Here is an 11612-nt window from a genome sequence, read left to right as displayed (position 1 = left end):
CATGAATCATGTTAACTTTATGATTCTATATACAGAACTTGTTAGATAAAATTGGTTGCAGTTGCATTCCAGTTGATTTTGTTGTCATCCCAACTCTACTCCAAGTAAAGACTGCAGGATCATAAAAAGGCAAGTTTGTAGTTTGAAATGTTTATCTTTTGGGTTTGTCCTATTACCCCGCTTTTGCTCTAAAATTAATAGGATTGTCAACTTACAAGGGATTCTCCTGTGTTTGGAATCTGGAATTTATAAAGGCATAGAATCATGGAAAATCTAAGGGAGGGATAGCTAAAATAATTGTCCTTGGAAAGGACAAAATGGATATTTAATTTTGCAGCAAAGGCAGTCTGATTTTAAAACTGGCAGGCAAACCTATCAGCAGTCTTGACCTGCCTATAAACATTTTTTTTACTTACATTTTATGCACATAATTAAGTCTGTGAAATGAGATCTTATTATCTGAAATAATTGGGCGTTTCTGGTTTTTGTTTACCTCCAGTTTGTAGCCTGGATCCCGGACTGGGCTACCCTAAGTTGATGGTGTGAAACCCGCCAGTCAGAAGACAAAACATTAGAGCAGGGGTGCGCGACCTTAACAACTTTGAAGACACGTGGACTTCAGCTGGCTGAGGAATTCTGGGAGCTGAAGTCCACAAGTCTTCAAAGTTGTCAAGGTTGCACAGCCGTGCTCTAATGTTTCATGTCAATTTCACAGGCGCCTGACAACGTTGTTGTTAGTTGCGAAGTCGTGTCCGACCCATCGCGACCCTATGGACAACATTCCTCCAGGCCTTCCTGTCCTCTACCATCTTCTGGAGTCCATTTAGGCTCACACCTACTGCTTCAGTGACTCCATCCAGCCACCTCATTCTCTGTCGTCCCCTTCTTCTCTTGCCCTCAGCCTTTCCCAGCATGAGGGTCTTCTCCAGTGAGTCCTTCCTTCTCATTAGGTGGCCAAAGTATTTGCGTTTCAACTTCAGGATCTGGCCTTCTAAAGAGCAGTCAGGGTTGATCTCTAGGACTGACCGGTTTGATCACCTTGCAGTCCAAGGGACTCGCAGGAGTCTTCTCCAGCACCAGAGTTCAAAGGCCTCCATTCTTTGGCGCTCAGCCTTTTTTATGGTCCAGCTTTCACTGCCATACATTGCAACTGGGAAGACCATAGCCTTGACCAGGGGTAGGCAACCTCGGCTCTTTTATGACTCATGGACTTCAACTCCCAGAATTCCTGAGCCAGCATAGCTGGCTCAGGAATTCTGGGAGTTGAAGTCCATGAGTCATAAAAGAGCCGAGGTTGCCTACCCCTGGCCTTGACTATACGCACTTTTGTTGACAGGGTGATGTCTCTGCTTTTTAGCTGACAACATTAGAAACGAGCATTTAAGCTGACTGTGCGTTCACCCCAGAAACCCGCAAAATTAAAAAAGCGCGCTCCTCGACGAGAACCAAACAGTCGCGCGAGGTGAATAAACGGGCGGCCTCATGAAACCGGGACTAATCGAAAAGACGAACGAATGAATCGCAGCCCGGCATTCGGTCCGCGGCCTCGTCCCACGTGACTTCGAGCCGACGAAAAGGGGCGGGGTCTCCTTTCCGAGGGCGGGATTGGCGCCGCTCTTTCCCACGCATCCCTCATAAATATGGAAATCGGCGTCTCTCCATATTCATGAGCTGCCCCACCGGAAGTGCCCGGCCGGTTGGTTTGGGAACGGCCGCGAGGAAGATGGCGGCGGCCGCTCCTCCTCCTCCTTCTCCTCTTCAGCCGCAGCGGCCGCCTCAGCGCGGGGTCCCCGGCCTGGCTCTCGGGCGTCCCCGCCGCCCGGCACCCCGCGAGGTCCGCCAGCGGCCGGCCAGCCCGCGGGAACTGGTCACGCCCTCGGTGACGGAGCTGTCTCGGGCCGTCCGCAGCAACATCTTGTGCACGGTGCCCGGCTGCGGCAAGGTGCTGCCCAACCCGCCGGCGCTGAGCATGCACCTCAGCAAGGCCCACCGCCTGCAGCAGGTGAGCCCCCCCCCGTCTCCTTCTCCCCTCTCAGGTCTCCTTCCCCCCCCCCCCGGCCCGGTCTCCTCCTCCCCCCCCATGTCTCCTTTCCCCCAACCCCCTCTCCTTCTTTCCCCTCCGGTCTCCTCCTCCCCTGTAAGCCTCCTCTTCCCCCTTTCTAAATGGGCCGCGCCCCAAATCTTCTCGGCCAGGTCTCTCTTTACAACGCGCCCCCCTCTCCAGCTTTTCTGGCCAGTCTCCTTTGCCAGTTTCCCCCCTCCCCCGGCCAAATATCTCCCTCCCTCCCGCTTGGGCAGGGGCAGGCCACCTTGGCTCTTTTATGGCTCGTGGACTTCAACTCCCAGAATTCCTGAGCCAGCCATGCTGAGGGGATAGGGAGAGGCTTCCAAGCTGAGCCAGGCTGGCTGAGGAATTCTGGGAGTTGAAGTCCACCGGTCATAAAAGAGCCAAGGTTCCTCACCCCTGCCATAGGAGATAACGCTAGAGCAGAGCGTCCTCTCGTATGGTATTGTGGTTTGGTATGCCGGTCTGACAGCCGCGGATAGGAAAGTATTACAGAGGGTGGTGAGCACAGCACAAGACATTGTGGGATGTCCCCTGACACCACTGGATGACCTCGCCAGGGCTCGTTGCCTTGGAAGAGTGAGGAAGATTCTCAGGGATGACTCCCACCCTGGACGGTACCTCTTTACTCTCCTACCATCCGGTAGGAGATACAGGAATATAGCCAGCCGCGCCAACAGGCTGAAAAACAGCTTTTATCCGTGGGCTGTTAGGCTTTTAAATGGGACATAATCTTATGCAGAATGGACCTGGGAGGCCGGTGTGTGGTGTAGTTGGTTCACATGGTGTGGTGGGATGGAGGGTTTGTTGTCACTGTGTGTTGGGGGGAGAGAGCAGGGGGGGGAGGCTCAGCTAATCTCAATGTACACATGTTGTACTTTGACAATAAAGGTTTATTATTATTGTTATTTATTTATTTATTTCAAGCTTGGCCCTTTTAAAACTTGTGGACTTCAACTCCCAGAATTCCTCAGCCAGCCACGCTGAGGGGAAAGGGAGAGGTTTCCAAGCTGAACCATCCTGGCTCAGGAATTCTGGGAGTTGAAGTCCACGAGTCATAAAAGAACCAAGGTTCCTCACCCCTGCCCTTGGGCCTCCCTTCCAGTCAGGGTGTCTTAAAAGTTGGTTTGTTTGTTTGTTTGTTTTTCCTTCTCAGCCACCTCTTCCCACTGTTGACAATTGGGGAGGACCCCCCCCCTCCAAAAAAAAGACTGTGTTCATTTAGCATATATGGCGTGCTTGTGTGGTTCTAATTCGTTGTGTATGAACAAGGAAAATGGATGCGTAGTCTGCTGCTTCTTATGATGGTCTGTGGGGATTTTAATGCAGATAGTCCTCAACCTATGACCAAACTATCTGTTGCTAAGTGAGACAGTTGCTAGCTGAGTTTTGCCCCGTTTTACGACCTTTCTTGCCACAGTTGTTAAGTGAATCGCTGAATCTGGCTTCCCCCGTTAACTTTGCTTGTCAGAAGGTTCAGTCAATCAGAATAGAGCTGGAAGGGATCTTGGAGGTCTTCTAGTCCAACCCCCTGCTCAAGCAGGAGAACCTGTAGCATTTCAGACAGGTGGCTGTCCTGTCTGACCACAGGACTCGGCTAGCGTCATAAACATGAGTCAATTACCAAGCATCTGAATTTTGCACATGTGACCATGCAGATGCTGCTGCAGTCGTAAATGTGGAAAGCCGTTGTTACTTCAAACAGTTACTAAATGGACTGTTGTAAGTGGAAGACTACCTGTATTGGGCTGGCAAGTCATTTTGATTTTGAGGATTCCTGAGGTGGGCTTTGAGCACCTCCATGGCTCCTAGGACCACACTTTAAGAAATATTTTCCTTGCCTCTAATAGGGCTTTCTATCAGAAATCTGTTTCTCCCGGGAGAATCTTTCCTCCTTCGGCTTTCAAGGTCAAGAGTTTTCTGGGAAGCCACCTTCAACATGCAAGGAATTGAATAGTTGACATAAGATGGGTAAATTCTGGCTGCTGGGGGTTTTATTTACAAAAATAAAAAGGATCTGACTCAAGCTACTGCTTCTTTGCCTGCTTCTCATCCATCTCCAGAAAACACTCAGGGAACACCTTGACCCCTATGGTCCATCACTGCAAAGTCTCTCTCAATCAGCTAAAGAAGGCCACTGGGATACAATAATGGATTGTAAAATCAGACATCTTGGGTTTTTGTCCTGCTTTGTAATTACTTCATCCTGCTTCAGAGTATCAATAGACTCAAAAATGTGCAACAGTTGAAAAAAAATAAGGCCTTTGTTGACTTTGGAATTATGCTTCAGACACCGCCTCCAGGGCTTTTTCTTGCTAACATATTTATTTTGGTCCGTCCCATTAGTTCTTCATACTGTTGGCTTCTGATTTTTGGTTTTGTTTGAATCATTTTAGGCTTCCCTTAACAAAACTAATGTGTTGGGCAAAGATCAAAAGGACCGTGTGGTGTCTTGAATGTTCGTACAGTTCACGGTAATCTGATGTGTAGTGTGATGTGTTTCCAAACAGCAGCAACAATTAAATTTGTTGAGGCATCTTCAGAAGATTTGACAAATAGGATTCTTGATTTATATTGCCATTCAGGGATTTGTCTTTCTTAAAGTTGGGACATAAACATGATGTCAATAATTCCCCCTTCGTAAGTGTGAAAAACAGTCTTAAGACACTTTTATTTCAGTGCTGTTGTAACTTTGAAAGGTCAGTAAATGAACTGTTGTAAGTCAAGGATTACCTGTAACCCAAAATTCAGTTTACCTTCCACCTGCTTCTTAATTCTAAAATGTGTGTTTCTTTTTAATAACGTCTGCTACTTCAGGATGGAAAAATATATCCTGCAATGAGGAAAGATTTGAAAACGCTACAGAAATACTACTGCTGTCCAATTGAAGGTTGTCCTAGAGGACCTGAAAGGCCGTTTTCACAGTTTTCTCTTGTAAGGCAGGTATGGAACATAACTAGATTATTTAAAGATAAATTAATGGAAATTACAGTGAGTGGAATGTCATGTCAAAAAGTTATTTTTTCTGAATTATAGTTTTTTATGTGAAAACATATATGTATAACAAATCTTGTATGTCAGTGCAAGATCTAATTCTAAATAAAGTCCTTGTTATGGGATTAGCATGTGGAATAAGAGTGAACTTGATTCAAATAAATGAACATGCAGCAGAGGCATGAATAGCCCAGAAAATTAATTATCTCAACTGTAGCATCTTTGGAAATCTAAATTTGTAGGGTGGCAGTGAGGGAACTTGATATTAAATAAGTTACTTTTTCTTTTCCTTTGGTTATCCCAAACCTAAAGATTTGTTCTTCTATTCCAATTATTTTGTGGCATATAAGTAAAACTGTTAAATCCTAAAGTATCTGTGCTGCATCATTCAAAACGGAACACAGAATTACAGTTAATTATAGTAAACAAGTTTGCCTGTTAGGAAATAGGCCTAATCAAAGTTGGGGCATCTGATTGGTAAACTCTACTTTTAGTACTCAACATCTCCAGGTAGGGTCTAGAAAGAGTTCAGTCTTAAAACTGGGGGGGGGGAAATTTGATAGTAATTTGAGAATGCTAAAAGATGATGCCACTCATTGGTTGTAAGTTGCTTCTCTGTATCCCTACAATTTCCCTAATGTTTGGTTGTTTCAGCACTTCATGAAAATGCATGCTGAAAAGAAGCATAAATGTGACAAATGTACCAATTCGTACGGCACTATATGGGATTTAAAGCGCCATATTTTGGACTGTGGCAAGACTTTCCAGTGTACTTGTGGCTGTCCATATGCTAGTAGGACAGCATTGTTATCTCACATTTATCGGACACAACATGAGATCCCGGTTGAACACAGGTATGGCAGCATTTTCCAAATATCTTCTGCACATGGACATATTAGTTTGTGGGGTTTAGCATTCGGGGGAAGAGTTTCGGCGTTGGTAAACGCCAGCAATGGCCCCTCTGTTCTTGGTTTCACAACTGCTCATAACACAGTGGCCTGTATTTTTCTTGGCCTTACATCTGTGCATCCCTTGTCAGATAGGCTGCCACTAGCAAAATCTTTAAATTCTCTTAATTTAAAAGATTTTGCTGCACAATGGTGTGTGTTGTTTTCCTGTTTCCTAGAAGTGCAAATGCGAACCATCGCTTGTTTCACCCAAATAGTTAGCCCCATGGGCTTTTGAATGTTGCATGAATTAGAGCAGGGCTCTTCCAACTTGGCCCTTTTATGACTTGTGGACTTCAACTCCCAGAATTCCTCAGCCAGGCAAGTTTGAAGACCCCTGCTTTATTGTAAGGTTACATTAACAGAGTCTTGCAAGTCTGGAAGTTCCTTTCTCCCCTGTCCCCAGCTAAGAAAATAGGGAGGATCTACCACACCCACATTTCTGTTGAGGGCCTTTTACCTGACTGTTCCCTTGACTCTGGATCTTCTCGCTGTGTCCTAAGGTCATTCCCACAATACTATTAAAGCTATGAATTATATGCTTCTGTTTTCCTAAAGTCCTCCTCTCGGATGGGAAGCAGTGGGCAGACTGTTCTGCCGTCCAGTAGCATTTCTCACGATTTATTAATGTTTACAGGGACCCGCCCAGCAAGAAAAGGAAAACTGAAACTTCACTTTCTAACTGCCTGCTGGAAGAAAAAACAACAACAACAAGCAAGGCCTCCGCCAACATCTGCCACAGCAGATGTGCCAGCACGAAGGATTTGGAGACCTCTGAAACCAAGTCTACGGCTTCTTTGGACGACCCCAACCAATCTTACGCTATTCAGCAAACGCAAGCACAGCCCAAAAGTGCACCCAAGTTTCTCCTGCCTAAGCCGAAAGTGGGTTTGGTTAAGCTCCCTGTAATGCAGCTGACTCAGTTGCCCATCTTGGTGCCGGCACCGAACTCTTCTGTGAAGCCTGTGGTGGTGGCTGTGGACGAGAGAGGTTCTCTTATGAGTACTGTTCAGTTGATGCCGCTGCCAGTCAGAATTATGATACCTGCCCTGGAGGCTGAAACGCTGGCATTGAAAACCCCCTCAGCCCTTTCCAGAACCAAAACTGCCGATGGGACTAAGCCAGTTAGCACCGGCATCCAGGTGAATTTAGGCAAAGCTACTCCCCATAATCCAGTCCAGGATCTAGAAGCTCTGTGCTATAAAAATGGAATCTGTTCCACAAACGTTCAGACTGACCTATCTTACGTTTCCCAAAACTTTGTGCCTTCGGCAGCTTGGCCTCCCGATTCCTCAGTGTCCTCGTGTTCTCAGACAGACCTAACTTTCAGTTCCCAAATGTTGCTTCCGGTTAGCGTAGAGACACAAACCCTGTTACCCAGCTTGAAGCTGACTTCCTCCATAGCTGCTCAGACAGATGTGCTCGCTCATGCTTGCTTTCAACCCTGTGGGATTTCTCGGGAGACTCAGACTAGTAAGTCCCAAAAAGGGATCGATGAGAACGTGCACATGGACCAGACTGTTGCATGCAGCAGTCTTTTCAGCAGCGTTAATGCCGCATTTCCCAATTCAAACCCAATAACTCATCCCAGCGGCTCCTTGATGGCAGCCAACCTGGGTCAGAATATGCTACCGCAAGGAAACTGCAAAACTTTGACCCCGGACACAAAGTGTGAGCCGATGCTCGGCTTCAGCCCACCAACAAACGGTATGCTTCCCCAGCAAATTATGACAGACAATCAGACGCAAACCATGGAGCTACTGAATGACCTGGAAACGATTTTTTCAAATAACTCAGCAGGTCACTCATTGGATAACCGGAGTCTTTTAACAGATACTCACTCCAACCCTGACATTCCCCTAAGTTCCGTCCCTACCCAGAATGCAGGGATAGATTTTGACATTGAGGAATTCTTTACAGCCTCCAACATCCAAACTCAAACCGAAGAGGCTGAATTTGGCAACTTGAACTCCGTGCCGGCCTTGGAGTCCCTAGACATTGAAACCCAAACAGATTTATTTTCAGACCACGCTACCCAATCCTACGCATCTCGGAGTAATTCTAATTTCCTAGGCTTAGAAATGTTTGATACGCAGACCCAGACAGACTTAAATTTCTTCCTGGACACTCCCTACCTGCCTCTGGGGAACATCTTGAAGCCCTCTGCTTTTTTGATGAGCGCCGACTCTTCCAATACAGAAACCCAAACAGAAGTGAGATGTCCCGACAGCGAGATCTCCGATCATATGTCAGAGAGCAAAGTCCAGCTGAACAGTGCTGAAACGCAAACCATAGACAGCTGTCTTGATACTCTAGGCAGTTTATTTCTCACCAGCAACGAGACTCAGACCGTTGTGGATGATTTCCTTTTGGCTGACTTGGCCTGGAATACGATGGAGTCACAGTTTAGTTCCGTAGAGACACAAACCTGCGCAGAATTGTGCTCCTTGCTTCAGGGGTCCAACAAAGCAAGCTGTTGAATGCTGTTCTCACACTGCAGCATTTTGAAGGTTAAGTTATAAGGGGAAAGAAAACGTGACTGGGGTTAGGCTCTGCTGAGTGTAACTTAACTGTAAAGCCTTGGTTTACAGACCGTGTCAGATTGCAAAGTACTTTCACTGTTGTGTATTGTGACTAATTTAAGCCCTGTTACATATGGTTACAGTTGTACATTATGTTTGGACACTTTATAAGGCTTCTGCTACTTGCCTCTACTATCCTGAATGAATGTGCACAAACCCACAGTTCTCCTCTCATCGGCTTTAATCATGTCCGACATCTGACCTTGATACTGATGCTAAAGCTGCTTTTTTTTTGAGAATTAATATGACTTCTGAGTAAACATAATGCCCCAAGTTTTAACTCTGTAACTTTTCCTTTTTGTTGTTTTTCTGCATATACTGGTGTCAGTTGCCCCTGCTTATAAGAAGCTTATATCTTAGAGGTCTCCAGCAAGTCCTATGAATTCAGTCTTCAGCATATTGATCTGTTACAGTTGACCAGTTCTGCAACCATGTCAGTTCCAGTGTTATTAAACGTAATTTTCTAAGAAAAGGAGCCAAAGTTTATGAACCAGATTTTCTTTAACTTTTGTTTGTGTATTTCTCACTATCAGAAAATTAATAAGATTGTCTTATAGACACTAAGCCGACAAGATGTCACACAGTTCATGTTTGGAGTAAGGTGCAGCTTGCCATTAAGAAAACAATAAGTATTTGTAGCCAGATTTAAAAAACAAAATCTCTCCTGTGTATTCTCAGCTGATATCACAGTTATGGAATTGAACTCAGTAGTTCCAAAACCTCTATCACGTACAGAAAATAAGCAGAGGAACGTATGCAGAAATGAAAAAGGAATCATCTAAAGAGAGACTATGAAATTCCTTTTCAAAATGCATTTTGAATTTAACAAGTCTTCAAAGTTTCTGATTTAAACATAATCTGGGGTTGTCCAAGTCTGTTTCTTGCTCACCCTTATTTCTGCGGGACTTAATTGTTTCCAATTCTACACACTGCTTCTAGAGACAGATATGTCAGCTAATATTAAAATAGCTGTTTCCAAAACACTGATTTAAGACAATTGTTTAGAAAGCCAAGAGCAGGTTTACAGTTCAACCAAGTCATTTGGCACATCTACAGATACTGCAGGAGAAAAATCTTATCAAAGGCCAAGTGACTTAACAGTCATCTTTACCAAAGATCTCAACATACTATTGGACTGCATTGGTGAGGGTGAGTAAATTCATTTTCTGTTGAGCACTGGATTCTCCGAGCACCATTGTAGTTTTCCAAGGGCCAAAAGTGTGTGATTTTATTGATTCTAGCTGTTAGGCAAAATGAACTGCTTGGTGTGTTTCAATGGGGGGGGGTCTGCACAAAGTTTGGTTTAGTAGCAGGGTTTTATTAAAGAGAAATATTTCATTAAATTTCTTCAGGCCTTAATTCTCTCTAAAGTTTCTGTAGTTAGTAAGATTGGTTATCTTTTTGAGGGTATGCCTTGGAGGAGGATAAGCAATGAGAATTGCTTATCTCATTATTCAAGATGAAGAATAGCAGCTCAGTAAAAAAGTCCCATATGCTGTAATTTGCAACTGTGTGGCTCACCCTCCAAAGGACGTTTTACATGTGGTGGAAATGAAGGATTCAAATGAGACATAGTTTTGTCAAAATGCCCGAGAGCAGAAACCACATTAGTCCATAAACACGGTATATTCGTATGCGTACACATGTATGACATACAAATTGCTTTTCGCAAAGAGTAATTGCCTATACAAGGAAGTGTTCATATACTTTTGTATTTCACAAGGTAGAAGCATTTATGGTTTTACTGTAGATTTGGGAGAACATCGGGACGTACAACAACATTTCTAATCCTGCTAAAGCCTCAAGCTGACTTGTGCCTACAATCTAGTGCAGTCTGCTTATAGAAGTATATAGCCCAATAGTTAGAATTCAGAATGCAACGCGCTTGCTGCACGTTTGATAGAAGTATAACAGCCTCTCTGGGTCTGCATAATGTGTCTGTGTCTCAATACACCGAAACATTTGTGCATTAATCTAAGTACATTTACAAAGGTTTTGCTCAAATGCTATCCTGTTATTTAAAAGTAGCAGCACTGATTCAGTGGAAGTCATGTTGATGTATAAGCTGTTCCTTGATGGTGGTTTTAAGGAACTATTTAACAGAAATAAAGATTTTCTGGAAGTGACCAATATTGGCTTTTGTGCCCTCGTGGATCCTTTCCAGCTGCTGTGCCAATCAACCCGTGTATTTATTCTTAAGGTTGAGGAAAAGGGAAAGTTTCATTCTTCTGTGTTCATTGCGCTAGACTTGAAATCTATATGTCTACAGTATGTAGTCTATGACTATGTAGTCACGAGTCTCCTGTATAGATTTACATATTGTCTAATTTTGGGCTGTCTTGCTTTCTTGCAATAAGTATCCCAAGATGATTTGGTAAAAAAGATGAATCGTTTTTTTAAAAAATAGTTGAGACTCATCCTTTGAAGTGGGCTGGCAATGTGATCTTCCAGATGTTGCTGGATTGCAGCTTTTATTAGCCCCCTCTATTAGCCAGGCAGGTTAGAACTGAAGAGAGTTGTGTAAGCTTTGGAGATCATACATTACCAGCACCTCTTGTACAAAGGTACTAGGAAGAAATGCTCAGTTTGTTCCAAAAATGGCTGTCTTCCATCACTTGACGCAGTCTGTTGCTCATATAGTTTTTCTTATAAAAGAACATTATCCTTATGTGTGACTAATAAGAATTTATTGAAGGGAGTTTGGTATCTTAGCTTCTGATTCAGCCTTTAATTTTGTAGTTGTGGGATCATTTCTAGCCATCTCCCGGTCTTATCTGCCAGTGAGAAATATCCTAAACCTTAAAGAAGTCAAGATGGTTATACAGGTATTTGGTAAGATCCAGGCAAGCTTAACTTGGTTTAATGGCATATTATCAAGATAGTTTCAGGAAGATAAATGTCTGCATCTATAAGCCACCTGTCCTGAATTGAATTTTTATATCATAGGTCATTGTCCCTTTTTTCTGAGCTGTTTTTCAATCAAGCCACCAAGCCTTTAACAAAAAGAAATAATAATTTGCATTC

The 11612-nt window shown here is 44.1% G+C and overlaps 1 protein-coding gene across 1 annotated transcript; it reads left to right on the top strand.

Moving 5' to 3' along the window:
• The first annotated feature begins 1706 nt into the window (after positions 1-1706).
• On the top strand, positions 1707-10709 carry ATMIN (ATM interactor). The gene is made up of 4 exons (XM_083370860.1): positions 1707-2002; positions 4883-5008; positions 5714-5913; positions 6644-10709. The coding sequence occupies exons 1-4, from the start codon at positions 1724-1726 to the stop codon at positions 8484-8486; spliced, it is 2448 nt and encodes an 815-aa protein (XP_083226986.1). The 5' UTR covers positions 1707-1723; the 3' UTR covers positions 8487-10709.
• The last annotated feature ends 903 nt before the right edge of the window (positions 10710-11612 follow it).

The sequence above is a fragment of the Vipera ursinii genome (genome assembly GCF_947247035.1).
Source record: "Vipera ursinii genome assembly, chromosome: 10".
NCBI lineage: Eukaryota > Metazoa > Chordata > Lepidosauria > Squamata > Viperidae > Vipera > Vipera ursinii.
This window is presented reverse-complemented; position numbering and strand designations above follow the sequence as displayed.

Coding starts and splice junctions, on each gene's coding strand:
- ATMIN (XM_083370860.1), top strand. CDS start 1,724: ATGGCGGCGGCCGCTCCTCCTCCTCCTTCTCCTCTTCAGCCGCAGCGG. Junction 2,003..4,882: donor AGGCCCACCGCCTGCAGCAG/GTGAGCCCCCCC, acceptor CTGCTACTTCAG/GATGGAAAAATATATCCTGC. Junction 5,914..6,643: donor GAGATCCCGGTTGAACACAG/GTATGGCAGCAT, acceptor TAATGTTTACAG/GGACCCGCCCAGCAAGAAAA.